Genomic DNA, 15,185 nt, shown 5'->3' with positions numbered 1-15,185 from the left:
AAAGCAAGAGAGTTCCAGAAAAACATCTATTTCTGCTTTATTGACTATGCCAAAGCCTTTGACTGTGTGGATCACAATAAACTGTGGAAAATTCTGAAAGAGATGGGAATACCAGACCACCTGATCTGCCTCTTGAGAAACCTGTACGCAGGTCAGGAAGCAACAGTTAGAACTGGACATGGAACAAGAGACTGGTTCCAAATAGGAAAAGGAGTACATCAAGGCTGTACACTGTCACCCTGCTTATTTAACTTATATGCAGAGTACATCATGAGAAACGCTGGGCTGGAAGAAACACAAGCTGGAATCAAGATTGCCGGGAGAAGTATCAATAACCTCAGATATGCAGATGACACCACCCTTATGGCAGAAAGTGAAGAGGAACTCAAAAGCCTCTTGATGAAAGTGAAAGTGGAGAGTGAAAAAGTTGGCTCAAAGCTCAACATTCAGAAAATGAAGATCATGGCATCCGGTCCCATCACTTCATGGGAAATAGATGGGGAAACAGTGGAAACAGTGTCAGACTTTATTTTTTTGGGCTCCAAAATCACTGCAGATGGTGACTGCAGCCATGAAATTAAAAGACGCTTACTCCTTGGAAGGAAAGTTATAACCAACCTAGATAGCACATTCAAAAGCAGAGACATTACTTTGCCAACAAAGGTCCGTCTAGTCAAGGCTATGGTTTTTCCTGTGGTCATGTATGGATGTGAGAATTGGACTGTGAAGAAGGCTGAGCGCCGAAGAATTGATGCTTTTGAACTGTGGTGTTGGAGAAGACTCTTGAGAGTCCCTTGGACTGCAAGGAGATCCAACCAGTCCATTCTGAAGGAGATCAGCCCTGGGATTTCTTTGGAAGGAATGATGCTAAAGCTGAAACTCCAGTACTTTGGCCACCTCATGCGAAGAGTTGACTCATTGGAAAAGACTCTGATGCTGGGAGGGATTGGGGGCAGGAGGAGAAGGGGATGACAGAGGATGAGATGGCTGGATGGTATCACTGACTCGATGGACGTGAGTCTGGGTAAACTCTGGGAGTTGGTGATGGACAGAGAGGCCTGGCGTGCTGCGATTCATGGGGTCGCAAAGAGTCGGACACGACTGAGCGACTGAACTGAACTGAACTGAACTGAATCTTAGACTCTGAACAAAAAGGAACTGGGATCTAATATGTAAATAAATGTCTGCTGTGAATACAAAGAGAATTAGATTTACAGGATGAGTACTAAATACCCATAGAAATAAGTTTAAAATAACGCTCAGTGACAAAAATCTGTTGTAGTTATTCTGCCAAGCCCATATTAGAGAGCTTAAGATGGTCTGAACTATAAAAGATAATTATATATGGGGGGTGGGGTTGATGTCAGTGACAGAGCTATAGCTTTACCTATGGATGATACAAGAATAGCAAAATGTTAATTGTTAAAAGATGGGTGATGGTTACAAAGGTGGGGTGGGGTGGGGGGGAAGGTCTATCATACCACTTGTGTATATACTTTGGATATGTTTGAAATGTTTTTTAATTAAAAAGAAAAAAGGTCCAGTCACAGTAAACTTGAAAATGTATACATTCTTGAACACAAAGATGGATACTATCTGTGGTGCTTAGGTTTTACCCTGGTAAGCAGAGCAAAGACTAACACAACCTGTGTGCTACTAACCTGCACTACTGTCAGTTTCAACTGTCCAGGCTTTATACTTACCAGCAAGACTACGAATGTCCTTCATAAAATGTTTTCTTTTTGGCTGCATCACAACACTGTCTGTGTTTTCTGAAATGTAAAATCAAGACAGTGTAATGTAAAACCTAGTTATATATGCTCATGTTGTTTATTAAATATCAACAGTGAAAACGGAAAAGTTCATCAAACAGAAGTATACCTTTGCCTTTATGTGGCTTTGGATTTCGATATACAAATCGATCCAAGAACCTCATTAGTGTGAAATCCTGCAGTGGATCCCCTGAATACTCAATATAATTTCCCTGAAAGATGAGGGGAGGGAATTAAGATCTGAACTTGAAATATATATATATACTCACAACACACACACACACACACACACACACAGAAGAACAAGAAAAAGACAAGCATCTACTACATTGCTTCAAAGGCACAAATATGCAATAAAATACCCTTCAAATATCCCTCACATGCACATTATTCTTTCCTTGAAGAAATTAAGCACACACGCATACATATTCTATAATGCACTGCTGATTTTATGAATAGGCAAACAGTATTAATACTGTAGGTCATCTAACCATGAACCAGGAATCAACGCTGAGTGAAAAAAATGGCAAAAGGGAAAGGGGAGGGTAGCCTTTCTCCAGGAGCAATAAATAATCAGGATGTAATAAATAACTTTTGTGGCTCTATAATATCCATGTATTTCCACTCATCTCAGAGTGGGAGGAATTATCTGTTGCTCTTTATCAAACAAATCATTGCTCCTTTACAACAGCAGAAAAACATACACAATTCTATCTAGTAGAGAAAACACTGACCAGTTAGTGACTACTTCAAACAGGATTACTTATTTTCTTTAATTTCTTGTCTTCTGAATATTTGAGACTTACCTGAAGAATAGTCTTTGCAAAAAGGGCCACAGAAGGATGAAAATGCTCAGATAGCTGGAAAGAAATATGTGAAATAAGGTCAACTACCAAAACTGCAGGTTATTTAAGAAAATCCCCCAAACTGAAACTGAAGCCAATACATGAGAAGAGTGACTCTCTTAGATGTAAAGGCTTCCTAATGGAACATATATGAAAAAAACACGTGTATACAAAAGTTTGACTTACAAACAAAAGTATTTGTTACATATTATGAAGTATAATTGGAGAAAGAAATGGCAACCCACACTAGTATTCTTGCCTGGAGAATCCCATGGACAAAGGAGCCTGGCAGGCTACAGTCCACTGGGTTGCAAAGAGTCAGATACGACTGAGCGACTAACACACACATGAAGTATAAAACTTGTGGTTATTTTGTTTGAGCATCATATTTACCCTCTGTAGTTCCTTAAAGAAATGTTTGAGAATTGAAAACTCTTTTTGGTATATTGGGTTGGCCAAAACATTCCTTTGAGCTCTTAAGGTCCTTGATTTTGAAGTATACAGAGTGTTCCTGAGATCAGAATGTTGGAAAAAATGGGGGATTAACTAATGGTCTTTCACATAAATGTGGATTTTTTTCCTTTGATACTATACCAAAGATGAGCTGCAATATGGAGTCTGAAACCCTATCAACTTTTGGTATTTGGTACTTAAAATTAACTGGTCTACAGTGGATGAATCTTTTATTCATGTTTGACTTTTAACACTGTGCACTGGTCATTTATAAAATACTGATTTTGTGAATTATGCAATTCTTCAAAATGTTGCTGACATTTAATTAAACATCACAAAAACCATAGTATCACCATGAATTTCATTAGAAAAGATACCAAGAAACTGTTAAGCTTAAGATGGTGGTTATAGGAGTTCTAAAATTTTAACCAAAGCTTGAATTTCATCACTGATAACAGATACTGTCAGCTGTTTCATTTGAAGTAAAAGATTTACTTCATTCATTTTCAAGAAATATCTCCCAAATACAAAAGCATGACCAGTCTGTCAGCCAGTCTTTCATGAAAAAAGTAGCTAGCTGCATTTCCAACAATTATATAGGCACTTTTCCTTGAGATGTGAGAAAACTCTCATATTTAGGTATTCTGGGGTTAAAATAATAAAATCAACAATTTTCCTTGCTTCATCATACTTGTGTGATACTGGCTTTCCTTCTCCCTTTCAAGTATATGGCAATGAAGAATATAATGGCCATCAGTACAGCTTGGTACTACTGTTTTTATTTCTGCTAAAGTCACCAGCAGTTTAGCCATCATTTCTTTAATACCACCAGTGCATCAACAGTGACAAAGGCAAATAATATCTTGGTATCACTTTCAAAGTAGTTGTGACCTTACAGATTCACTAACAAGGTGTCAGGGACCCACAGGAGTCTGCCTAGGAAGACACTTGCGTTAGCAAAACTCCAGAAAGGTTATTAGAAATGAGTTCCTCTTATACATTTACAAGGTAACTTTGCTTGCAAACAGTTCTACTACCACAAAATTTTTCAGAGATACCCAATTGCGGTAATATGGTTGCTAAGTTGTGTCCAACTCTTTGTGATCCCACGGACTGTAGCCCGCCACTCTCCTCTGTCCATGGAATCTTCCCAGCCCAGGGATTGGACCCGCATCTCTTGCATTGGCAGGCGGGTTCACCACCAAGCCACCAGGGAAGCCCTGAGATATCCAATGCGTAAAGCAAAATGTATCCATTTTACAGAGCCATTATATACAACAGCATACTTAGGAAAAGCAAAATTTATTTATAGCCATGAATAATAACCTTATTTTGTACCCACGTTATTTAAGATTTTCTACATATGAATGCAGAAATGTGTAAATTTAATGTTTATTACAGGCAACAGAAATATGGGTTAAAAGGCATTACAGCCAGGTGACATATTTCAAATTGCTTATGCTGACTAATTTCTAAATAACTCCTCTATTTATCATTTACAAGAAAAATGGAAAAGAAACTATTAAATCCATGGGGGCAAATATACGGCACAGATGACTTAGGAGACAATTTGGAATTACTTTACCTTTTTGAGTTCCCAGAGACTTGTATTTTCAGCTCCACAGTACAAAGGGTTTCTACTGAATGGATCATATGTGTTTAACTGTTTGCCACCTGTGAACAAAAATAGAGTATTTCTCAAATGCTCTGGTCCTAGCCCAAGTGGTCACTAACCCACCAGGATTAATGCTGTCACCGACAGCGCTCTTAGTTTCTTTTAGGTCAGTTAGATCCTAAGTGTTAAGATGACAAAGGACCTGAAGATGAAACAGGTCTAAATTCTTTTGGAACTTTAGAGTGCAGTGAATATTTGTCATTAAATTATGCCTAGAAGTAAGTATCACTTGGAACAGGTTTCATATTATCTTCTTCATGTTTTTAGCAATTCTGCATTACAAAATTTACAACAAGGAACCTTTAGAACACAGAAGGAACTGTCTACTTCACAATGTACATACTGGTCATCCTTCTAAAGGATTATTCCTAGGTTAGCCCTCTGATGGATTCTTTAAAAAACTTTCCTGGTGGCTACCATACTTTTCTTGTACACTTTACAGGCTAAGGTTCAGACAGGTGAACTACTCTGACCAAGAGTTCCACAAATTTGAAAAATGGGTCTGGCAACTTTTTAAAATATGTATTTTAATTGAAGGATAATTACTTTACAATCTTGTGGTGGTTTTTGTTACACATTGACATAAATCAGCCATGGGTGCACATGTGTCCCCATGCACATGTGTTCATGCACATGCTGAACCCCCCTCCTACCTCCCTCCCAACCCCATCCCTCTGGGTTGTCCCAGAGCACTGGCTTTGAGTGCCCTGCTTCATGCATCAAACTTGCACTGGTGATCTATTTTACATATGGTAACAATATATATGTTTCAATGTTATTCTCTCAATTCATCCCACCCTTGCCTTCTCCCAGGTAGTCCAAAAGTCTGTTCTTCACATCTGTGTCTCTTTTGCTGCTTTGCATATAGGGTCATCGTTAGCATCTTTCTAAATTCCATATATATGCATTAATACACTGTATTGGTGTTTCTCTATCTGACTTATGTCACTCTGTATAACAGGCTCCAGTTTCATCCACCTCATTAGAACTGACTCAAATCTGTTCTTTTTTATAGCTGAGTAATACTCCATTGTTAATACTTCCTTATCCATTCATTTGCAGATGGACGTTTAGGTTGCTTCCATGTCCTAGCTATTGTAAACAGCTGGCACCTTTCTTGATCCTCAAGGCTAGTGTGTTTTTCTTTTAGCCTTAAATGAAGAGGCTGCATTTCTACAATTTCTTTTGGCTCTAATATTCTGTTAATAGATTCAATTCAGTTGATGTGTGTATGGAACGCCTAAGTTTCTATTTGAGTTGGCCAAAAGGTTCCTTCCACTTTTTCTGCAACATTGTATGGAAAAACTCAAAGGAACGTTTTGGCCAACCCAATATACCAAAAAGAGTTTTCAATTCTCAAACATTTCTTTAAGGAACTACAGAGGGTAAATATGATGCTCAAACAAAATAACCACAAGTTTTATACTTCATGTGTGTGTTAGTCGCTCAGTCGTATCTGACTCTTTGCAACCCAGTGGACTGTAGCCTGCCAGGCTCCTTTGTCCATGGGATTCTCCAGGCAAGAATACTAGTGTGGGTTGCCATTTCTTTCTCCAATTATACTTCATAATATGTAACAAATACTTTTGTTTGTAAGTCAAACTTTTGTATACACGTGTTTTTTTCATACATGTTCCATTAGGAAGCCTTTACATCTAAAGATCAAGAAACTAAACTTGTTCAAAGGTATAAACTGACTACATTTACAGCTGAAGAGAGATCTATTGTGCATTTAACATGACCACAGTTTTCTCACTAAATCTTCACAACTCTAAAAGGTATCTGCTTTAATTTCTAGAATTTAATTTAAAAATATGTACTTATTATCTGTGGTTTAGACGCTAAATTGTGTCCGACTCCTGCAACCCTATGGACTGCAGTCTGCCAGGCTCCGCGTTCTATGGGATTCTCCAGGCAAGAATACTAGGGAGGGTTGCCATTTCCTTCTCCAGGGGATCTTCCCAACCCAGGAATCAAACCTGGGTCTCCTGCATTGCAGGCAGATTCATTACTGAGTATGCTACTTAATATCTGTAGTACTGTTCATAAGTAAATCAATGATTCATTATGTTAAAAATTTTAGTTCTAAGACCTAAATATACCTAGTGATGACAGCTCCCATCTAAAAGAAAACAATATTGAGAACTTCTAAAGTGCATAATGTTAATTTCTATTAAGATCTATTAAGATTCAAGAGAAAACTTTAAAGATTTTAGAAACTCACCTTTTAAATTATCAAAGTGCACCCAAGAAGCAGACTCTACCTTTTTGGTTCCCACATGACTTTCAGACTCAGTTTCTTCCATCTCAGCTTTTTTCACGGTATCTGTTTCTGTTTCTTTATCTACATCAGTGATTTTTTCTGCTTCTTCATCATCTGCTATGTCAATAAAATTTTCTTCCTCATCAGACTCCTAAAAAAATGGTTTAATGAATCTGGTTTAATCAACTGGAAGTCCACATTCAATTATGTGAGGTGGTTTTGAAGAAGACTCGCTTATTGCAATTCTGATGAAACATGAAAGTTCCAAAAATGAAATTTAGATGAGAGGAGATCATATTCTTATTGCTAAATGGAATAAAGTTTTGAATCAAGAATCCATGAGACTTTGAAAGCATTCAGCCCTCAAATAAATTTTTGACTTGTTATAAATTATAAGGCAGGTGATAGTATGTCCATTTCACAACTGAGAGACAGGTTTAAGAGATCTACTAGTTCTAAACCCTCTCTGCTGTTGTTGTTCAGTGGCTAAGTCCTGTCCAACTCTTTGCAACCCCATTGACTGCCGCATGCCAAGCTTCCCTGTCCTTCATTATCTCTCAGAATTTGGTCAAACTCATGTCCATTGAGTCAGTGATGCAATCTAACCATCTTATCCTCTGTTGACCCCTTTTCCTCCTGCCATCAGTCTTTCACAGCATCACAGAATCCCACTTTATGGTAGTTTATTACCAGTAAAGGGTCAAGCAATATGCCCACTGAGTTGACTTCACACCAGGGACTAAAATCCAGGTCAGTCTGATTCCAGGTCTCACACTCTGCATGCTCCAGAGAACTGAGTATGTTACTGTCATCATAGCAAAGAAAAATACCAAATACAGTTCAGAACCCACTGGATTTAAAAAGCAGTTGTAAAGTATACCGGATGATCATCCAGTTGACTTCTTAAACCTGGTTTTGCTTTGAGGATCTCAGATACAAGATACAAAGCTCCACATATAAATGGTGGCATCTGTTCACAAGTGACTTGAAGTAACCTCTTCACAAAAGCCTTCACCCTCCGCAACACAATGTCAGCTTTCAGAGACTTGTAGACAAGGTTAAGAAACATGGCTTGCTTAGAACACAACATCAACCCCGGATCCAGCATCTTCCTGCAAAACAGAAACAAGAGCACATGTTTATTTATAAAACATCCCCAAACCCAGCGACTAATAAATATCCTCATCTTAGTTAGGGATAGCCTTCCCACTATTTTAGAACAAGAGATCATTTCTGTCCTAAGAAGTAAGATGGAAGTGAATAACCAGAACAGGAAGAATGATGATAGTACCAGAGGGAAAAACTCCACAGGAGCAGGAAACTTTTCTGGGGTTTCTTTTCTCTTTTCCAAATGGTTTTCCATTCTCTAGACCAACAGGGCACCTCCCTAACAGTATAATTTTCATGGAAGGCTAATCCAAAACCAAACAATGAAAACTGCCCTTTGAAAGCAGTGGACTAGACCAGCGTTCTTATCCTTGCATCACTGCCTACTAGCTGGGTGACCAGAGGCTGCCTTCACACGGTTTGGGTGAAGACCATACATGCGTAGTAGAAAACTGAACTGTGAGACTCCCTTTGAATGTACTAACTGTATAAATCCTTCCTATATACACTCAAAGAGAGTCTCACAGTTCACTTTTCTACTATGCATGTATGGTCTTCACCCGAACCGTGTGGAGGCAGCCTCTGGTCACCCAGCTAGTAGGCAGTGATGCTCTTCTCCAACTGTCTGCACATCCATAGATTCCTTCATCATTCTTGGTCCTGTGTTTATGTTCTTTATAGTTGAACACATTTTGTTGCCTTTCTTTTTCCCCTCAAAGTCCATTGGAACAGGGACGGTGCCTGTTATTCACTGCTGTAACCCTAGTGCCTTGCACTTGATAAGCACTAGAATGTTTGCTGAATGAACAAATGGTTCATGATATGGTAAATGGTTGTTCAATATATCTTGTAACCGCAGATTGCTCAGTCTCTCACTAGGAATACAATCCGATTTTGGACAATTTACTTTTGCCAGAAAACAAACACCTTCTTTATCCACAGCTGAAATCTAATGTGTAATTTCTAACTATTAATTTTACTATTGCCTTCTGATGCAACACAAGCAACAAGAGCAAAAATAAACTAGTGGGACCACATCAAACACTTCTTCACAACAAACGAAACCATCAACAAATTGAAAAGGCAACCTATGGAACCGGAGGAAATATTTGCAAACATGTAACGGATAAAGTAGTAGTGTTAGTTGCTCAGTCGTGTCCAACTCTTTGCGACCCCATGGACTACAGTCTGCCAGGCTCCTGTCTATGGGATTCTCCAGGCAAGAATACTGGAGTGGATTGCCATTCCCTTCTCCAGAGGATCTTCCCGACTCAGGGATCAAACCCGGGGCTCTGCATTGCAGGCAGATTCTTTACCATTTGAGCTACCATGAAGATCCAATCTCTGATAAAGGGTTAATATAAAAAACACGTAAGGAACCTCATATAATTTAACAGCAAAAATCTCCCAAAAAATCCAACTAAAAAATGGGCAAAGGATCTGAATAGACATTTTTCCAAAGAAGAAATACAAATGGCCAAAAGGTACATACATGAAACAGGTGCTCAACACCACTAACCATCAGGGTAATCAAAACCACACTGAGATACCAACTCACACCTGTTAGGATGGCTATTATAAAAAAGGCAAGAGATAACATTGAAAAGCACATGGAAAAAATGGAATCCATATACACTGGTGGTAGGAATATAAATTGGCACAACCATTATGGAAAGCTGTAAAGCAGTTCCTCAACAAATTAAAAATAGAATTACCATATAACCCAGCAACTCCACTTCTGGGCATATACCAAAGAAAATGAAATCAGTCTGTCAAGGGATATCTGCACTCCCACATTCACTGTATTATTCACAACAGCTGAAGTATGGAAACAACCTGTGCGTGTGTTAGCAGATGAATGGATGATGAAGATATGTTATATACACACAATGGATTATTATTCAGCCATGAGAAAGAAGGAAGTCCCACTTGTGACATGTATAAACCTGGAGAGCATTATGCCTAATGAAGTCAGTCAGAAAGACTACTACTCTGATTTCATGGATGAACAGAATCTTAAAAAAAAAAAAAAATCAAATTCATAGAAAACAGAGAAAAGACTGGTATTTGCCAGCGGTAGGGGGTGGGGAGTAGGGAATAGGGAGATGTTGGTCAAAGGGTGCAAACTTCCAGCTTCATGGTGAATATTTAATGATACTGTACTGTAGACTTGAAATTTGCTGAGAATAGATCTTTAGCGCTCTAACCCCTCCAAGGAGTAACTATGTAACTACATGAAGTAATGGAGGTGTTAATGAACTTGAAAATGGTAAACATCACAATGTATACATGTATCAAATCTTCACTCTGTGTGCTTTAAATAATACAATTTTATGGGTCAATAAATTGGTTACACAACAAAGTAAACTAAGTATACTTTTACAGCCTTTCAAATACTTGACCCTGTACTATAGCTATTATTTGTCCATCCCCCACCCCCCACCCCTTTGGCAGGCTGCTGAACTATTATCTCATGTAACTTCTAAATTCTCTTTTTATCCTGTTTGTTGAATCCTAGAGATGCTCCAATTGGTCTGGACCCCCAGATATTAGGAAACCCAGAATAAACACAATCCTCCAGATATCTACTCCAAAAGCAGAATCATCACTTTTGTTCTAAGAACTTTTATTTTTTTTACTAACACTAGAAATGAAAATATTTAACTTTGTGAAGCATATTTTCGTATTCTTCACCTATCTAGTTTCCCCCATTTTGTCAATTCCACAATTCTAGTACATACTGATGATATTCTGAGATAGTCAATGTCATTCAAATAATGTTTTATTTTTGGCTGTACCACATGGCATGTGGGTACTTCCCTGACCAGGAATGGAACCTGGGGGCCCCTAAGTGCAAGTGCAGAGTCCTAATCATTGGATTGCCTGAGAATTCCCCAAATAAACTTTGATAGTCCACTTTTTTCTCATTTAAATTTTTGAACACTTCCATCCGTTCTGCCACTCATTTTTAATAAGTTCCATTACACATCAATAGAAACATTTGAGAATTTACAGGGATGTGTCTCTACCATTTGACAGAGAGTATGTTCCTGAAGTTTTTGATAAATTATGTTTTTGTAAACCAAATCATCTCTTCATTTCTTTTATCCGTCAATTAATAGCACGGAATTTTTACTTAAAATATTTTTAATACAATCAAGAGAAAATACATACTTTAAAAAACCTTAAAAGGCCTTTGAAGTAATCCATCTGTGAGATCTCTTGGCAAGCAATAATTTGAAGAGTTTAAGAATGCACTCCTCAGACATGTTAGACCCCTGTGTTCAACACTGAGATATTAAATGGATATTAGAAAAATACGTTTTCCAGTAGATTTCAAACTTTCCAAAAACTAGAAATTCTTATGACCCTCAAAAGTTGCTAAAGAACCTAACTCTGAAACCTCCACACTTTCAGCCTTGGAAGTCTTTCCAAACTAAAAAATTAAGGATTTATTACTTAAAATTTTTAAAAAAATTTTCATTTCTGGCTGTGCCTCATGGCTTACAGGATCCTCATTTTCCAACCAGAGGTTGAACTTGGGCCACAGCAGTGAAAGTGCTGAGACGAAACCACTGGACCACCAGGGAATTAGGGCTAGAGTACTTAGACTCTTCAAATTCAAGTTTTATTTTTTGGAACTTTATGGAATTTTTCCCCAAAATATTTTCCATCACCTTCAATTGGGTGAATCCACAGATGTCGAACCTGCTAATAAAAAGGCTAACTGTAAAAAAAAAAAAAAAAAGAATTATGGAAAGAATTCTGAGATCTTTTTTAATGTATAAGCCCAATCAGTACCATGAAACACCATGAACTCCAAGTCACTAGGCCTGGATTTGCCACCTAAGTTGACTTCATGCTGTGTGTGTGACCTTGCACAAATTATTGTACCTCACAGACTAGAGGGCTTGTAAAAGGATTAAATTAAAGAAATGTAAATGAGCAGTAGCAGCAGCCAGCACTTACAGAGCACTGAACTATGTGTTGGGCTGTGTTAAAAGCATAGCTGCTGCTGCTGCTGCTAAGTCACTTCAGTCGTGTCCGACTCTGTGCAACCCCATAGACGGCAGCCCACCAGGCTCCCCTGTCCCTGGGATTCTCCAGGCAAGAACACTGGAGTGGGTTGCCATGTCCTTCTCCAGTGCATGAAAGTGAACAGTGAAAGTGAAGTACAGCATACACTGACAATCACATGGGTTTACAAATACAGTAACTCACTATGGCTGATTCATGTTAACATTTGGCAGAAACCAACACTGTGCTGTAAAGCAATTATCCTTCACTTAAAAATTAAATTAATTAAAAAGTACATTAACTCATTAATCTTATTAAAACCTCAGCTCTATCATTGCTTAGCTGTGTAGCTGTGCGTAAGTTTCATAATCTTCATTAAAAAACCTATGAGATAGGTGCTTTCCTTTTCATTTTACAGACAAATAAAAGCACAGTACAACGGGATCAATCATGTTTACCAATAGGGATTTAATGAAAATTAAAGCAATTTGTCCTTTGGATAAACTATATAAGTCAAATCTAGGTTTAGATCTAAGATATTAACCAATATATTATGTTTCTTGCAAGCTGTATGTACGTAAAATTAGAAAAATGAATTAGAAATAGTTTACTGTACTTCAATAGTTTCCAAGTATACAAACTTCAAAATATCTGCTCTGAATGGGTGCATTGCAGGACAGTTGCAAATTCAGTAATTCTAGTACCAAAATCTTAATACTAACATTTTAAAATATATTCCAAAACCGCAATGCTCCTCCTCAACCTTTCTATGTAAAAACTTTGTTTACCATTTATTTGTCTTCCCCAACATGAATGAAAGTATTTTAGAGGTGGGAAATTTGTTCACTGTGCTATATCCTGAGTTCTTGAATAGTACCCAGCACGTAGCTGACACTCAAAAAATTCTTGTTGAATGAACAACTAAATGGCAGTGTGAAGGACAGAAGGAAAGAAATATAGGATCAAGGATGGGGACTTCTCAAAACAAAAAAATAATAAATGACATATTCAAAGCATATTAATACAGATGCCCAACAGGGAACTAAAGATTAAGTGACTCAAAAGCTGGTGAAGAGCAAGTTACCAAGGAGTGCCAAAAACCCTACTTTCTTTCTACTGCCCCCGAGACGGACACTGCAGTATATTATACCACATTTTTCTCATTCACGTATTACAATGCTAAGTACTTACCGATACAATGCTGCATAATATCGATCTGATATTGTCTGCTGAGAATTCATGACTTGGAAGAGTAACATTAAAGCCTGCACACTGGTATTAAAATTCACAACATGCAGCACTCTGAACAGCGTATCAACCTGCTCCCTCACTTTGTCATCGGCAGTCTGGGCATAGGGGTATGCCCTATTCACTCCTGTTAAAAGGGCACTGAGCATTTTTGATTCAATATCTTTTTTCTTGATGCAAGTCCGAAAAAAACAAAAATAAAGAGTTATTAATTTGTTAGCTAGTTCACTTTCTTCATGAGAGAGGACCATTTGATTTAAAAAGCAAATTGCATAATACTGGGCTTTGGAGCTGATATTTGAGCGGAACAGCAGTCTCTCTACTTCACCACACACAACTCCTTTCATGTTGGGATGTTTACAAAGCAGTGTCTCCAACAGATGGGAGGCTTTGGTGGCTATTCTGTTCTGAGGATCTCCCAGTTTATTTACCACCTGCACAAGAAAGGCCTTTTCTTCCTCAGGTTTGTTACAAAGAAGCTCGTGAGCCACCACGAGGGCTCGAGTTTTGGTGGCTACTAATGAATCATGACTTAAAGTTTCTAAGACTTGCACAAATTCAGCCACTAAGTGTTTCAGCTGGTGTTCAAAATACCATAATATGAGTCTTCTGTCTCTGGAGTCCCTGTTGCCACTGGACAACTGCTCTAGTTTGTTGAAAGGATGCTGGCTGAAAACCCGTAGCTTTCGATTATCCGGCAAAAGGTCTGTAATGAGTAACTCTTTGAAAGTATCCAAAGCCATGAGGCACTGCTGTTTGCTGCCCTTCTTTTTAACAAGGTTCACGAGAGTTTCCACAAACTGGAGTGTGTGAATAGCATCATCCTGAATAAGAAGAATCATGGCTGCCATTCTGTCACCTAGAGTCCCTGATGATACAATCGCCTTCATCCAGGTAGAAGAGGCTCCCTTTTGGTTATTCGTCTTATTTTTGAATAAATTGATTTCATGTTCATACAACTTCTGAGCCAAGGCTTTGTACTTGGACACAACATCCCGAGGCTGGGGTTCCAAACAATATTCATCGCTATACTCCATATCATACCATTTGCCGCCAGACTTAAGTAACAAAGTCTGTCTCTCAAAAAATTCAAAGATGTCCTGTTGCTTATCTTTCTTTGCTTTTGTTATGGCACTGTTGTTCTCATCAGAATGCTGTTCTGGCCTCTTCTTATTTTTCACCTTACTTTCACTTTCTGCTGCTTTTTGCTTTTTACTATCCACTTTAGATACTCTTGATTCCTTCTTGCTATCATCTTCTTTTTTAGCTGGTTGATCTTCTTCAATTAAGAAACCTTTTGCGTACTTGGCCAAACTAAGATTCTGAATAAATGCTTCCAATTCACCTTGCTGAAAATCATCAATTGCTCCTTTTTTGCCTCCATCCACAACTTCCTCATTCTCATCCAAAGCAGCCAACATAAGATAATCTTGCTGCACAGAAACATATGAAAAGTTAAAAATAAATTACAAATCTAACAGTTTCATTAAAACTTCAAAAGTTAATGATATTTATATTGCTGAAATCAATTATCCATGAAATTTAGTTATAGTACTGCCTGGGCTCCCTTCCACACCCAAAGTACTTGATAAAGCAAAGATTTAAATGCAAAGGGAATTTTCTGCCAGTCCAGTGGTTAGGACTCTGTGCTTTCACTGCCTTGGGCCAAGGTTCAAACCCTGGTTAGGGAACTAAGACCCTGCAGGTCAAGTGGCACAGCCCTACCCCCCCGCCCCCCCAAAAAAATAAATGTGAAAAACCAAACTATAGAGTAACAGGAGAAACCACAACATTAGGAAAAAAAA

The 15,185-nt window shown here is 38.1% G+C and overlaps 1 protein-coding gene across 1 annotated transcript in view; it reads right to left on the bottom strand.

Annotated features, from left to right (window-relative positions):
- The window catches only part of CEBPZ (CCAAT/enhancer binding protein (C/EBP), zeta), a 25,328-nt gene that overhangs the window by 8,051 nt on the left and 2,092 nt on the right, over positions 1 to 15,185 (bottom strand). Inside the window, exons 2-8 of the mRNA XM_010838603.1 lie at positions 13,324 to 14,813; positions 7,889 to 8,120; positions 6,970 to 7,159; positions 4,656 to 4,744; positions 2,579 to 2,632; positions 1,882 to 1,984; positions 1,704 to 1,772 (exon numbers count right to left, since the gene is read on the bottom strand). Coding sequence (XP_010836905.1) covers positions 1,704 to 1,772; positions 1,882 to 1,984; positions 2,579 to 2,632; positions 4,656 to 4,744; positions 6,970 to 7,159; positions 7,889 to 8,120; positions 13,324 to 14,813 — 2,227 coding nt within the window. The remainder of the gene's footprint in view (positions 1 to 1,703; positions 1,773 to 1,881; positions 1,985 to 2,578; positions 2,633 to 4,655; positions 4,745 to 6,969; positions 7,160 to 7,888; positions 8,121 to 13,323; positions 14,814 to 15,185) is intronic.

The sequence above is a fragment of the Bison bison genome, unplaced genomic scaffold (assembly GCF_000754665.1).
Source record: "Bison bison bison isolate TAMUID 2011002044 unplaced genomic scaffold, Bison_UMD1.0 scf7180017864100, whole genome shotgun sequence".
Lineage (NCBI taxonomy): Eukaryota > Metazoa > Chordata > Mammalia > Artiodactyla > Bovidae > Bison > Bison bison.
This window is presented reverse-complemented; position numbering and strand designations above follow the sequence as displayed.